Below are 12,698 nucleotides of genomic sequence, written 5' to 3'. Positions count from 1 at the left end.
TTCGGTTGAAAGTGATCTTAAAGCCCACCTCATTCCAACCCCCCGCCATGGACAGGACACCTTTCACTAGACCAGGTTTCTCTAAGCCCTATCCAACTTGGCCTTGAACAATTCCAGGGATGGGGCAGCCACAGCTTCTCTGAGCAACCTGTGCCAGGGCCTCCCCACCCTCACAGGGATGAAATCCTTATCTTTGTGCTGGTACTGTTTAGTGTAAAGAAAAAAACCCGACACAGAAGAGAGGGGAAGGTGCAAAGCTTGTGAGGGGGGTGGTTCTGGGGGTCAGTGCTGGGGTCTCCCTAGGTGCTGAGGCCAGATTTGGGCAATTTGAAGGACTAATCATCCATGGCACAGCTGCTGGCACACTGCAGGCCTGCAGTTTGCATGCTCATTTGTGCCCTGTCGAAGGTGTTGACTTGCATCCACGCAGAAAGATGCAGGAGTTGACATTGTGTTCACTCTCTGTACTGAACCACCAACAAAACAGGGAGGATGATGGATTCTCCTCTCCTTGGGCAGTTTTACACATCTCTTTCTCTCCCTCTCACCTTTTATTTAAAGCAGAAACTATTCAACAAATCTGCCCCAAGGATCAACAGTTTAAGAGGCAATAGTCAAGAGCCAAGAAGGGGGCTTAGAAAAGCCCTTCTCAAGCCTGATAGCTGAGTAAATCCTTACAAAGGGCTAAAAAAGACAGTTCTTTAGGGTTGGGTTTTTTTCTTTTAAATAATTTATGGCCTCCAAGTGCCCAAAAGGCTTGGAATAGTACCCATGAATTGCAGAAACATATCTCAGGAAAAGCTGTGTGCTGTGAGCTCAAGGCCTTGGCAATTCAGCATCTGAGCCAAGATACTGTTCCTTAAAAAGGTAGCTGCTTCAGAGAAAGAAAAGGAAAACCAAGGGTATACAAATGGTTTTGACTTGAGTCCAGATCAAGAAAGGGAATAAGATACTTTCTCCATTGGAAGAGCCACACAAAAGGAGTCACTGGGGCAGTTAGGCTATTTAAAACTCAATTAGACAATGTTATAGCAGGTAGTGTAATTGAGAGAAGGGGCCCGTTGAGTCAAAGAAGAAGTTGGGCTCCATAACCTTGTTATTTACTTTTGTCTTTGCTCCTATAGTAACACAGAAAAGTCTAGTTTATGCATAATTAGGCCCTTCCTGATTCCCCTTGGTTGATGGCAACTGAGATAATCAAGAGTCTGAAATTAATGACTTTAGACAGACTGCTTATCACCTGGGTTCAAATCTACTCAGGCAAATGAGGGAGCTCAGTCCAGATTTTCCATACCTCCTTGTTTCATGGAGAAAGAGGTAGAAAAATAAAATAAAAAAAGATACAAGGGGAAAAAAAAAAAAGCTTTTTCTAGGTAAATAATTCGGTTACTGAGGTACTGAGAAACTTTGAGCCATTCTTCCAGAATAGTGATTTAGTTCCTATAGCAGAGAAAAAAATTGAGGCCTATATTTAGAAAGCCAGCATTTCTACAGACCTACAGATACTGATCTTGCATAAATGTAGAAGCAAATGAACTGAGATATGAGAAAATACATAGTGCCTATCTGAGATCAGGAGATGGGGAGTCTGGAAGCGATTAAATTTGCTCAGGGTGTCTAAATATATTAGGTCGAACATCAGTATCTCAAAGTAAACAGGGGCAAGATAAAAAGACATGGAGCAAAATTAAAACTAAATTTCATTCATGGCACTTTGCTGTTACCAGAACCTTGCTGGTGAGCTCTAAACGTCCAAAAAAAAATCATGAGCAAGTTCCTTGAAACTGCGGTTGTGAAGTCTTTAAACTGCCTGTTTTCAAATGAGCGACGACTTCCTCCCTGATCAGCTTTACTGAAGTTAGAGGAATTAGATGGGGGCTTCATTCCTCCTCTATATCTCATGCAGAGATGCCAATCAGCGTTTTGGTGTTTTTTTTTTTGTGGGGAAAATGGCATTTAAAAGCATTAAAGTTGGGCCATAAAACTGATGTGCTTTTCCAGAGGGTGCAAACGTGGCGTTTGCAGTCTAAAGACCCCCTGACAGTCTTTGCCATGGCAATTACTGTCTCTTCAACTCTGAACACCCCACTGCAGTCAAATTTCAGTGAAAGGATAAACAAAAGTGGGATGAGAACTGGGAGCAAAGCCACTGCAGCAAGACTTCAGTGACAGAGGGGGATTCTGAGCTGCAGTGAATGGCAAAGCAGCCACGTCGGGCAAGGCACTTAAATGTATTTTATCCTGAAATACAGGTAGGTGGTTGACTTCCTGAGGGGATCAGGTGATGCCTGAAAGAAAAGAAAGCCTTGTGATGATTAGTATTTCCCCTAACTAGCCCATAAATCCTCGAGGCATTTAATGGGATGCTATCATTGGTCCCAAACATCAGAAGGGCATGTTAGAGAGATTCCAGAGGAGACCATGGAGATGCTCCAAGGGCTGGAGCCCCTCTGCTCTGGAGCCAGGCTGGGACAGCTCGGGGTGTTCACCTGGAGACGAGAAGGCTCCAGGAAGACTTGAGAACCCCTTCCAGTGCCTAAAGGGGCTCCAGGAGAGCTGGAGAGGGACTTGGGACAAGGGATGGAGGGACAGGTCAAGGAGGAATGGCTTCCCACTGTCAGAGGGCAGGGTTAGATGGGAATACTGGGAAGAAATTCCAGCTGTGAGGGTGGTGAGGCCCTGGCCCAGGTTGCCCAGAGAAGCTGTGGCTGCCCCTGGATCCCTGGATGTGTCCCAGGCCAGGTTGGACGGGGTTTTGAGCAACCTGGTGTAGTGGAAGGTGTCCCTGCCCATGGCAGGGGACAGAATGAGATGGGATTTAAGATCCCTTCCAACCCAAACCATTCTATAATTTTATGATTGAGACTGATTATTTAGAAAATTAAAAAAAGGACATCAACCATGTTCCATGTATTCAACATTCAAGGAGCAATGGGGAAGACCAGTGTGAGGCCAAACCTTTCACAGGCTGTTGGCCAACAACCATTTAGTCCAAAAAAAAGAAAATTCCTAAGGAAAGAATGAATCATCATCTGATGCTTCAAATTAATGGTAAATACAAGCACATTTTTATTTAATACCCAAAGTCCCCCATGCATCTGACAAAAACTATACATGACCCTTGATCTCTGACCCTGCTACTCCTTTCCAAAAAATAGAGCCAGGAATTTCTAAGCAGTACCACAGCCAATTTATATAAGTTATGTATAGAGAGCAGGCATGTATTTGAAGGATAGTTATATCCTGGGACCCCAGCAGTAATAAATACCCTGCCCACCCAACAAACTGTCATGCTGCATTGTGTGAAGTTTTAGATAGGATATGCTTTTCACATGACTAATGCAAGAACAACGTAGACAACATATGTTATGACTTAAACTACAGTTTTCCTTCTTTCTGCGGGGAAAATAGCAAGTACATTTTTGCTGAGCAAAACCTGAGCATGTTGTTTTTCCAAGGCTTAAATTAACCCTACAGTCAGCCACATCTGGTAAAAACTATTATTTATAAGTGGAAACCAGTGTTATGAGGAAATAAGGAAAGAGAATAAGGGGTTCAAATGTGTATTTATAGACATATTCCAAGTCCTGGACACACGGTTTACTATTTTAGCTGACTTATGGTGGCTATCTGGGTACATGTTCTTAGCCCACAGCAAATTTAAATAAATAGAGCCTACTTACTGCTTAGCCTAAGGCTAAACTCTGTTGCTTCCCTTTGCCACTAACCAACACTAGCACACAGCTGGAAATTACCACAGCCCAGCTGCAATGTGGTGACTCCCCAGCGGCATCAACAGCATCATCAGTGGCACAGAGAAGGTGAACCATGATCACCTGTGCAGGAAGGAAAAGGCAACAAAACCACCTGGATTAACAGGATTTACTTGTCACGCAGCAGGAAAGAGACCCACGGGACTCATTGCCACCTGTGGGTGCTAAATGTCTCCTGGGTAAGAACTTGAAGGAGAAAATTCACTGAAAGTTACCTAGTGGACAAAAATTAAATCCAGTTCAGGAGATGCCCTGAGCTATGCACAGCAAGATGTAGAGGATTCTAGAAGGATTTCACATGATCACTCAGTTCCTCCTCTCCCTCAGGTACTCAGTGATGCTGCTGCTGGAAAGGGCTACTGAGCTCCACAGACCCTCAGTCTGACCCAGTTCTCATCTTCCTACCTCCCAGTCTGTTCGTGCTGCTGAGCCTTAAGGACCAGCTCTGCCCTGGTGGGTGTATTTCACTCTGTCAGCATGGCCAGTCATCAGGGAACCATGATGCCTCTTGAGGAAAATGTTCTTTTATACGCATATTAGTTGGTAATATATTTGAAAGCAAATCTGCAAGTCCATGTTGATTTCTTGCTGCTATTAGAAGGACATCTGGACCACCCTTCCAACTACAGAGATGTCTGTTTGCTAAGCTAAAACTGTTGTGAGTGTTTCACCAGCCCTTTCCATACTTGCATTTAAACTGCAGATCCAAGGAATAAGTGTTTTGGCAAAGTAATCAGGTGAAAGCAAGTCCCTTACTGCATTCAGCACCAGCTATATAACATGATATTACAGAGTTTAATCAACTAAATTGCTCTGTGTTATGGGAGTGATAAATCTGAGCTCAAAGCTTGGAGTGTCTGGGAATAAACAATTGAGGATGGTTGTATTTCCCATCTTTCACAGTGGCTACAATAAGACTTCTTTTCTTTCTCTCTCTCTCTCTCTTTCTTTTTTTTTTAATAAAAATAAGAAGGCAAACTTCCAGTACGGAAGTTTGATCCAGAGGTAGCGTATTTTATTAATATTGCATGAGATGCAGCCTTCCCCATCTGCCACAACTTGGATTAGTCAAGAAGATGATGGCCAGGGCACATCCACACTGACAAAAAACCCCATCCCAGCCATAAGCCAGCTGCCTCAGTACAAGCAGGTAATTACTGAGTAGTCCTGCTGCCATTCCTCCTTGGATTTTGATAAATATTACTGTCCAAACAGCCTTGTTAATAGTGACCCAGGTCGGTCTGTGGGAGCCGTTGAGCTTCCTCTTTGGGCTGCAGCAAGGGCCGGCTGTCAGAGAACAAGCCATTGCTAATGCAATATAATCCCTTTTACATAAAGATGGGGTGGGATGGGGTGTCACCACAGCAGTGTCAGTGGTGCTTTTGTTACAAGATACTGCTTGATGCCTGAATGACAACACAAATGACTGTGACAGCAGTACAGAGCGCTGCTCTGCTGTTTGTGACACCAGTCAGGGTGTCCTGCAGCAGGGAAATATCAGAATCTCTCTCAGCAGGGCGCCAATGGCTGATGCAGTGATCTTAATAAAGACAGACACAGATCTTTATTTCTGTCTTCTAAAGCTCACTGTGTTATGCCAGGCTGCATTACCCCATGTGTCGATGTCAGGCCCGTGGCATCAAATTGCTCTGGAAGTGCCACGTCAGCCTGTGTGAAAGGTATGGCATAAATAGAGTCAGTGTGTTGGGACAACAGGCTGGATGGATTTGCTCTGGAGGAGCTATCCCTGTGCTGCAGTGAGTTCAGACTGAAGCTGGGGACCCATTCGGGCAGATACTACATCAGCATCCGGGGAGATGTTCACCTGCATAAAGGAGGGGGTGTGTTTAGATGGGCAAGCTGGGACACAGGATCCATATAAAATCCAACTAATCCACCCAGCCTGCAGCAGAGTTGGAAATAGTGCCCTCAGGCTGCCCTGTGCCCATGGAGTGGAATGTGCTTCCTCAAGTGAAAACATTGTCCCAACCTCTCCCTCCCTGCAAGTCACTGCCCTGACCTTTGTTGTCGTGCCAGACCCGCACTTTGCAGAGGTCTCCCAGGCTCAGCATGTCTGAGAAGCTGAATTCGTCCATCTGGTTCCTCTCAAACTTGTTAGACTTGTTGGACTCCTTCAGAGCCAGGGTCCCGCTGTCCCCATACTCCCCAAACAGGATCAAGGACACGTTGGCATCGGTACCTGCTCCTGGGAGGAGACAGCAAAGAGAAATGTCACGAGTTAGTCTGCCAAGTCAGGCTGACTCCCAACCCCCAGCTGCATGGGGAGGCAGCAAAGGCGGGCAGGGAGAGGCAGCAGGGATGCTCATGTTTCTCTGGGCACAGCCAACACATTTCAGTGGATCTGTGCAGGATCCTGCAGGGAGGACACCCCATGGCAGCTAAAATCCAGCCCTTCCAGCCCATCCCACCGACACAGCTGCATGTTTTGCCCTTACACTCAAGATGTGGAGACCGTAGTGGTGGCAGTGTCAAAATATTGTCCATGCTGTATTTAATGGAAAAAGTCCCAGTTTCTCATGCAATAGTTCTCCACATCAACTCCCGCCCTCTTATCATGTATATGTTAGGAAAATAAACATTTCTAAGATATTAATTACATAATATAGAATTTCATATGTCTACTACTGTCCATATTTTGCCACAGAAACCAACCATGCTGTTTTCCTGACTTTTGGAGAGTTCAAGGCCAAACCACCACCTTCGGTGACCTCAGGAACATTTTAGCTGCAAGTGTTGCATTTTCACCTGGCACGATTTACAATGTGACTGAAATTATTGCATTTTAGTTTTTATGTCATAATGAAAAAGCAGATTCATGGAGAAAAATGTGATTCAACATGGGCAGACAGTCACTGCTGTGTCAGAAACGAAGCCCTTAAATTTTGGAGGAGGGAAACAAGATCGTCAGACCGAAATCTGCCTTACAAAGAAATCAGCATCTGCTACCCTTGGTTAGGTAACCCAGCTTTGAAGCTCTAACCACCTGCCAAGCTCTTTCTTACACAAGGGTATCATAAATCCACTTTAAGCCACACTGACAGTATTTCCCACAGTTCCAATGCAGAGACAAAGTTGGTGGTACTGTAAACTTCTGGAGAAAGCCACCACTTCCATGGGATAATTATTTAAATACAGAAATAAGGAAGAAATCACAAATGTTCCTACAGAAGGGCTGGAAAAAATTATAAAAGAGGAGAAGAAAAGTCATACAGAGGAAAGGCAAAGCTACATGTGGCGTCCACATGAAAATGGCCCATGTTAAATTGGGGCTAATTTTCAGCAGTTCCCTAGGAAGGGCTTAAGTAGGAAGAAACAGCATCAAGGATTCAGGCAGTTCCTCTGGCAGTACCTTTTATGACCCCAAAGCTTATTGAGGTGAGGAACAAAGCAAACTCAAGTCCATTTCCTTGCAAGGAGCAGGCTCCTAATTAATAACAGGTCTCAAAAAGCACAGAACCAACTGTTTCTTAGCAAAACTGTCCCTGCAGGAAGAAGCTTATGAAGGTCCCATGCTGTGACATTTCCCTCACAAGCAATTAGCAGGAGATGGGAAAGTAAAGAACAGAAATGTTAAATCAATGTAGGTTTCACCTATTTGGGTCTCTGATATTTTTTTGGTTGTTGTCGGTTCCAGGAAACTGCCAGGAACATTTAGGGACTGCAAAGGACTTGACAAATGAAGAGATGAAGGTGCTGTGGTTGTACAAGCCTTAACTGGTGATGAGTGCAATAGCACATGGGTCAATACTGGGATCTGCAGGGCTGAACTGAGCTTCATCATCAACACTCTAAACATTGACAGAGTGTTTCCTCAGCAGATTTCCGGATAACAGCAAATTTGCGGGAGTGACTGACGTGCTGAATGCCAGAATTCCAACCCAGACGGGCCTTGAGAAACTTGAGGACCGGGCAGGAAGAAATCCCATGGAATTCAGGAAAGTTCTGCATCTGTGGTGGAATAAACCCTGCACATGCTGGGAAGTTGAATGTGACCCGAAGGTTATAGCAGTGACGTTCATATCGGGATTGAATCCAACCTAACAGGAAGTTCCCAGTGTTCAGTGCAAAATGCCAGTTTGAATTCCTGGGTGAGGTTGAGATGCTGAGCAGAGGCCAGACCACACCCCAAGGATCCACAGCCACAAGCTTCTGGGGAGGTTCTGACTGGGCATCTGGAAAAAACCAAGTTTCTTAGGAATGCGGTTCAGGTCTGGGTGGGATGCCTGAGGAGGTGGTGGCATCACCATCCCTGGAGCTGTCCAGAGGATCCTTCCAACAACAGAAGTTTCTATGATTTTATGATTCTTACTGAGCAGATGCATTGTTTTTAAACAAATTGTGGGCTTGAGTCACAGCCTTCTGAGGCCAAAGAATGTCCTTTTGACATAACAGAGACTTGGATAAGGCACTAGGAGCTGACACCAACTGTCCTAAATTATGTAATTTGTAGGTTGGAGCTGAGCTGACAACATCCTAATTAATCTTATAACAGCAGAGATAAAAACCTTATGCTTCATTAATGCTTGGAAAACGAGAAGGCAGTATTTATTCATTCCCCATCTTTATTGCATTACCATGTATATTGTGCCTGCATGTGGAATAGAGCAAGTAAAAATTAACCAGTGAGGACATTTTTGTGCCACAGAAAGAGCCATCAGATGGTCTGGCCCTACTGCACCTGTGTCAGCGGGTCTTTGAAGAAAATGATTGTGCTTTACTTCTAAGATCAAAAGTGGATCAAGATCTTGGTTTTTAACTGTAGATCACCCATCTGACTTGGGACACGTGTGTTTTAACAACCTCTTCTCTTCCTATCTATGTGTAGTCTGAGAGCTGCCATCTGAGGTGCTGCTGGTGGTGGAAGAAAGGTGATTGACCTTTGCAGGAGCAGAGTCTTTCCCTGACACGACCTCTGTAGGTTACATTATCATCGCAGCAGAATGACTCTGTGAAAGACCAAACTGCGACTCAAAGGTTTCTTTGAGGAAAAAGTAAAATGAGGCTGTTTTTTAAATATGCACCTGTGGTGGAGAGGAAATGGCTTATATGTTTTCTAGTTTGCTGCAGCACATTTTTTATGTGATTCATTTTCCCCGACTTCAGCCATCTAACCTAACAATCGTGCAGTCTCTGTCCGAATGTGACGAAGAGAGACTGGCAGAGACCCTCCAGAGGACTATCCAGACCACTGATGAAGATTCTTCTCTCTCAGACGAGTTGACCAGAGACAGTCTAGGCTAGAAGTAACTAAGAACAGAAGTATTATTTTCTGGAGACTGACAAATAGGTGAGTTGAATTTGCTTTTTTTTTTTTTTTTTTAATTATTTTCTTTTTTTTTTTCACTCTGTGACTCTGATGACCCTGATGCACTGGGAAGTTGAAAGCTACTGCAGAGGAAAACTTTATGCCTAGAAACTGAAACATTTAATTCCTTGTGCAGCATTACTGTCCCTAGACAATGTCAGCGTGGCAGGAGATGATATAACATGTTCAAACCAACTGTCAAGGATAAAATGCCTTTCTTCCTGAATGGGTCCAACCAGGAGTAACTGTGGAATACATAATGATCAAAGAGGGGAGATGGTTCGTGATTTGTATCCACTTTAGATAAGCTGGATAAAGTTCAGCGTTATGTCAGTGAGCTGTGTGATCTAATCACAAACAGACTCTCTGAAACCTCCCTGTAATCTGCTCTTTCCTACTGGTTGTCGCTGTTCATAATGAAATAAAATGTTTCTTCATTAATACCCATCATCCTTCATTCAATGGGAAGGGCAGATCTGTCTGCTGCTGCTGTCATCTTCTATTCTCCTCTCATTTCTATTTCCATCGCCTTTGTGAGTTAGGGCTGGATTTCACAAAAAAAGGTCACAGAAAAATCTACCATTATATTAGACGGATTGCCAGATACATAAACAAACCTTCTGCTCTCTCTCTCTTCTGTTTTTTTGTGTTTCACTGCATGTTTTTCAGACAAGCAGCAGGTAGAGAAGATAGATAAGAAATGGTGAAGCAGCATGAAGATGCTCTGCCAGGGAAATTTTGATATTCTTAGATCACAAGCTGCATAAATTACCACTGGTAAATCCACAGGGAAAAAGGTAATAAAGAAAAGAAAAAGAAAGAGATGTAGAGGTCAGGGGGTGGTTCTGTGCACTGGTGTGACAGAATCTCCTTTAAGGGTCAACCTTTCAAACCAAGGTGTCCTGCAAGACAGTGTCTGGCTTGTCCCACCTTGGCACAAGACAACCTGTATGTGGCTGCAACTTTCATTTAGCAGCCTGACAGAATTTCTCATGAAAAGAGGCAGCGATCCCAGGAAATGACATAGAAATCCCATTTCTTGGCTCTGGCAGCCCTGCAGCTCTCTGTGTACTCTGTTACACCTCTTCTATCTGGTGTGCTTTTAGTGATGGTTTTTCACAGCCTGAGGTAAATGGTCTCAAAACACTTTGAAAAGGAGGGTGAGTTACTGTTGTCTACTTTGAGCAAGGCAGATAGTGCTGACTGAAAACCTGGAGCACATCAGCTTTGACCATCCTACATGGGTGGACCTGACAACAGAAAAGAAAAAAGTGGCTGCTGACCAGTGCAGCATGGTCTGCTCTGGTAATACTTTCTGTTAAGGTGTCCTCAGAGGAAGCAGAGAGCAGTCAAACCTAGGCCTTGTGTCTAAATATGTTATGCCCAGAGCTCAGATGAGGACGAATCTCTCAGAATAACACTGCCATGATGAACAACCAGCCAAAATGTTTTTGGGGTTTTTTTCCAGCAAAGTATGGTTAAATTATGCTTTTTAAATAAACATAATTTCAAATTAAGCAGATGTTTTCCATTGCTGAAAATCAAACTTTTTGCTAGAAAAGTCATAAAATATCTGCCATGGACAAACCTCCAATGTCACTGGTTTTAACCTGAAGAGTGTATGTCGTGTCCTCCATCATCTGCTCCTCATCTATGACAGCTGGCATCTCACACACCAGGCTTCCACTGGCATTTTTCAGCTTTGACAGCCATTCCCCATAGGTAAATGTGGCCACTTCTTGGTTAGTCAGGTTCTTCAGGACGATCTGTGAAGAGCCAAAATGAGGGGGAAAAGCTTACTTCAGCTACTGTTTGAATGAGGGCAAAGATTAAATCTATGAAGTGTGGGATATGGTAGAACACGGGTAGAGCTTGGCCATGGTTTCAAAACCTGTACTGAGCTTTTCTGGGATAAATGGAGCTCTCTCCTGTGGACAGTATTTGCTGTGGTGATTTGTCCTGAGAACTGGTCTTCATAATATCATAACACCTTTTCATCCATCGGGATGAAAATTTGCTCTGACTTCAGCAATGGACAAAACTCATCTCTAGAAGAGTCAGACCTTTCCTGGGAGCCAGCATGGAATTCACTCCAAAGAAGTAACAGGGTTGTGAAGAACATCACTACTCTCCTTGAAGCACACATAATCTTTCTTCTGCCTGCCTCCTTTGTGTGAACACGCAGAGATCATTGTAGAGAGACACAAACCAACCCCAAACAAGTTAAAGCAAGGCACAAGACAAAATTAGGCCAGTAAAACTTAAATGTTTCACACACTTCTCCCTCTGTGAGAAGGTGACAGAACAAACAGTATGCAACAGATATTAGTCACACTATCAAATGTGTCGTGGAAGGAGCTCAGATGCTGTGGTGATGAGAACAGAATGGGAATGAGTTCAGAAAAGTCGGTGAGTTACTCCAACAAACGCCTAATAAAATACCCACCTTTATGTCTCCTGTTGAATGTGGGCTCAGTGGAGCATCAGTCAGGTGGGAGAAAGGCATTACACCTGCCTACAGCAAAAACCTAGCAGTGAGTTCTCACTAAACTGGGGGAGTTGGAGGGAAGGGAGGAGGCAGGGCTACAAATTACTATTTGTGTTCCCATCCAGCAGAAACAGAGACCGTACCTGAGCGTAGCAGTGCATCAGCAAACACAGCTGGTAAAGGCCATGCAAACATGAGCCCAGACGTGTCAGAGAAGTGTGACAATATCAGGGAGAGATGAATCATGGAGTTAACGGGAAATTTTAAATTAAAAGGGGTGCCTGGAGTTGTGTATTTCCACCTCCTGCTCCGAGCCTGGCTAACTGCAAAGACATGTCTAGCTGAGTTTTGGAAATCTTTAAGGGTGTAGATTCCCCAAGCACTCTTGAGTCCTCATCCCAGGGCTGCCCCACTCTCACTGAGAAGACTTTTTTTCCTTATATATGATCAGGGTTTTCCTCATTGCAACTTATGTCTATTGCCTCATGCCTTTTTGCTGTTTATCACTAAGAAGAGACTGGATATGTAACCTCTCTTCAAGCAGCAGAAGACTGGACTCAGATTCCTTCTCGGCCTTTTCTTCTCAAGGCTTAAAAACTATTTTCCTCACCCTTTCCTAGTGTGCCATGTGCTTCTGTCCCTTGACTACCTCTGTGACCTTCTGCTGCACTCTCATACATCAGCCTAAGAAAAAAACCCTTAATAAAACTTATCTTGAGATAAAATGTGCTCAAATTCTATCCTCAAACTCCAGGTGTCTCAGTCCATGGCCTTCTGTTAACCCTGACCAAGATTTCCTGGAGCCTCTAGCAGTTCAAACGAAGAATATTGTTCCAGGTTATAAAAGTTTATTTTAAAGAGGGCAGTAGCTACACCAAAGCTGAACAGTAAGCCATGCTATTTGTGCACTGAATGATTCTGTGGGTAGGACACTCATCTGGGGCTTTCACTCTGCCTGATGCTAAGCAGGGATCTGTAACACAGCACCTTCATCCCAGGGGGACAGGACATTTTTGGCTGTTGAAGTTGTCCCACTTGTCTAGAAATCTGCTTATTCACAGTCAGTGATACCACTGTCTTTGTGGCCACAAAACGGTTCTATGATCAAGAG

At 44.1% G+C, this 12,698-nt stretch overlaps 1 protein-coding gene across 1 annotated transcript in view; it reads right to left on the bottom strand.

The window, feature by feature from the left end:
* Positions 1–12,698, bottom strand: part of LOXHD1 (lipoxygenase homology domains 1) — a 149,843-nt gene that overhangs the window by 13,185 nt on the left and 123,960 nt on the right. Inside the window, exons 37-38 of the mRNA XM_032675721.1 lie at positions 10,688–10,865; positions 5,794–5,979 (exon numbers count right to left, since the gene is read on the bottom strand). Coding sequence (XP_032531612.1) covers positions 5,794–5,979; positions 10,688–10,865 — 364 coding nt within the window. The remainder of the gene's footprint in view (positions 1–5,793; positions 5,980–10,687; positions 10,866–12,698) is intronic.

The sequence above is a fragment of the Chiroxiphia lanceolata genome, chromosome Z (assembly GCF_009829145.1).
Source record: "Chiroxiphia lanceolata isolate bChiLan1 chromosome Z, bChiLan1.pri, whole genome shotgun sequence".
NCBI classification, from domain to species: Eukaryota; Metazoa; Chordata; class Aves; order Passeriformes; family Pipridae; genus Chiroxiphia; species Chiroxiphia lanceolata.
The sequence above is the reverse complement of the archived record's forward strand: the minus strand, read 5'-3'. Positions and strand labels throughout refer to the sequence as shown.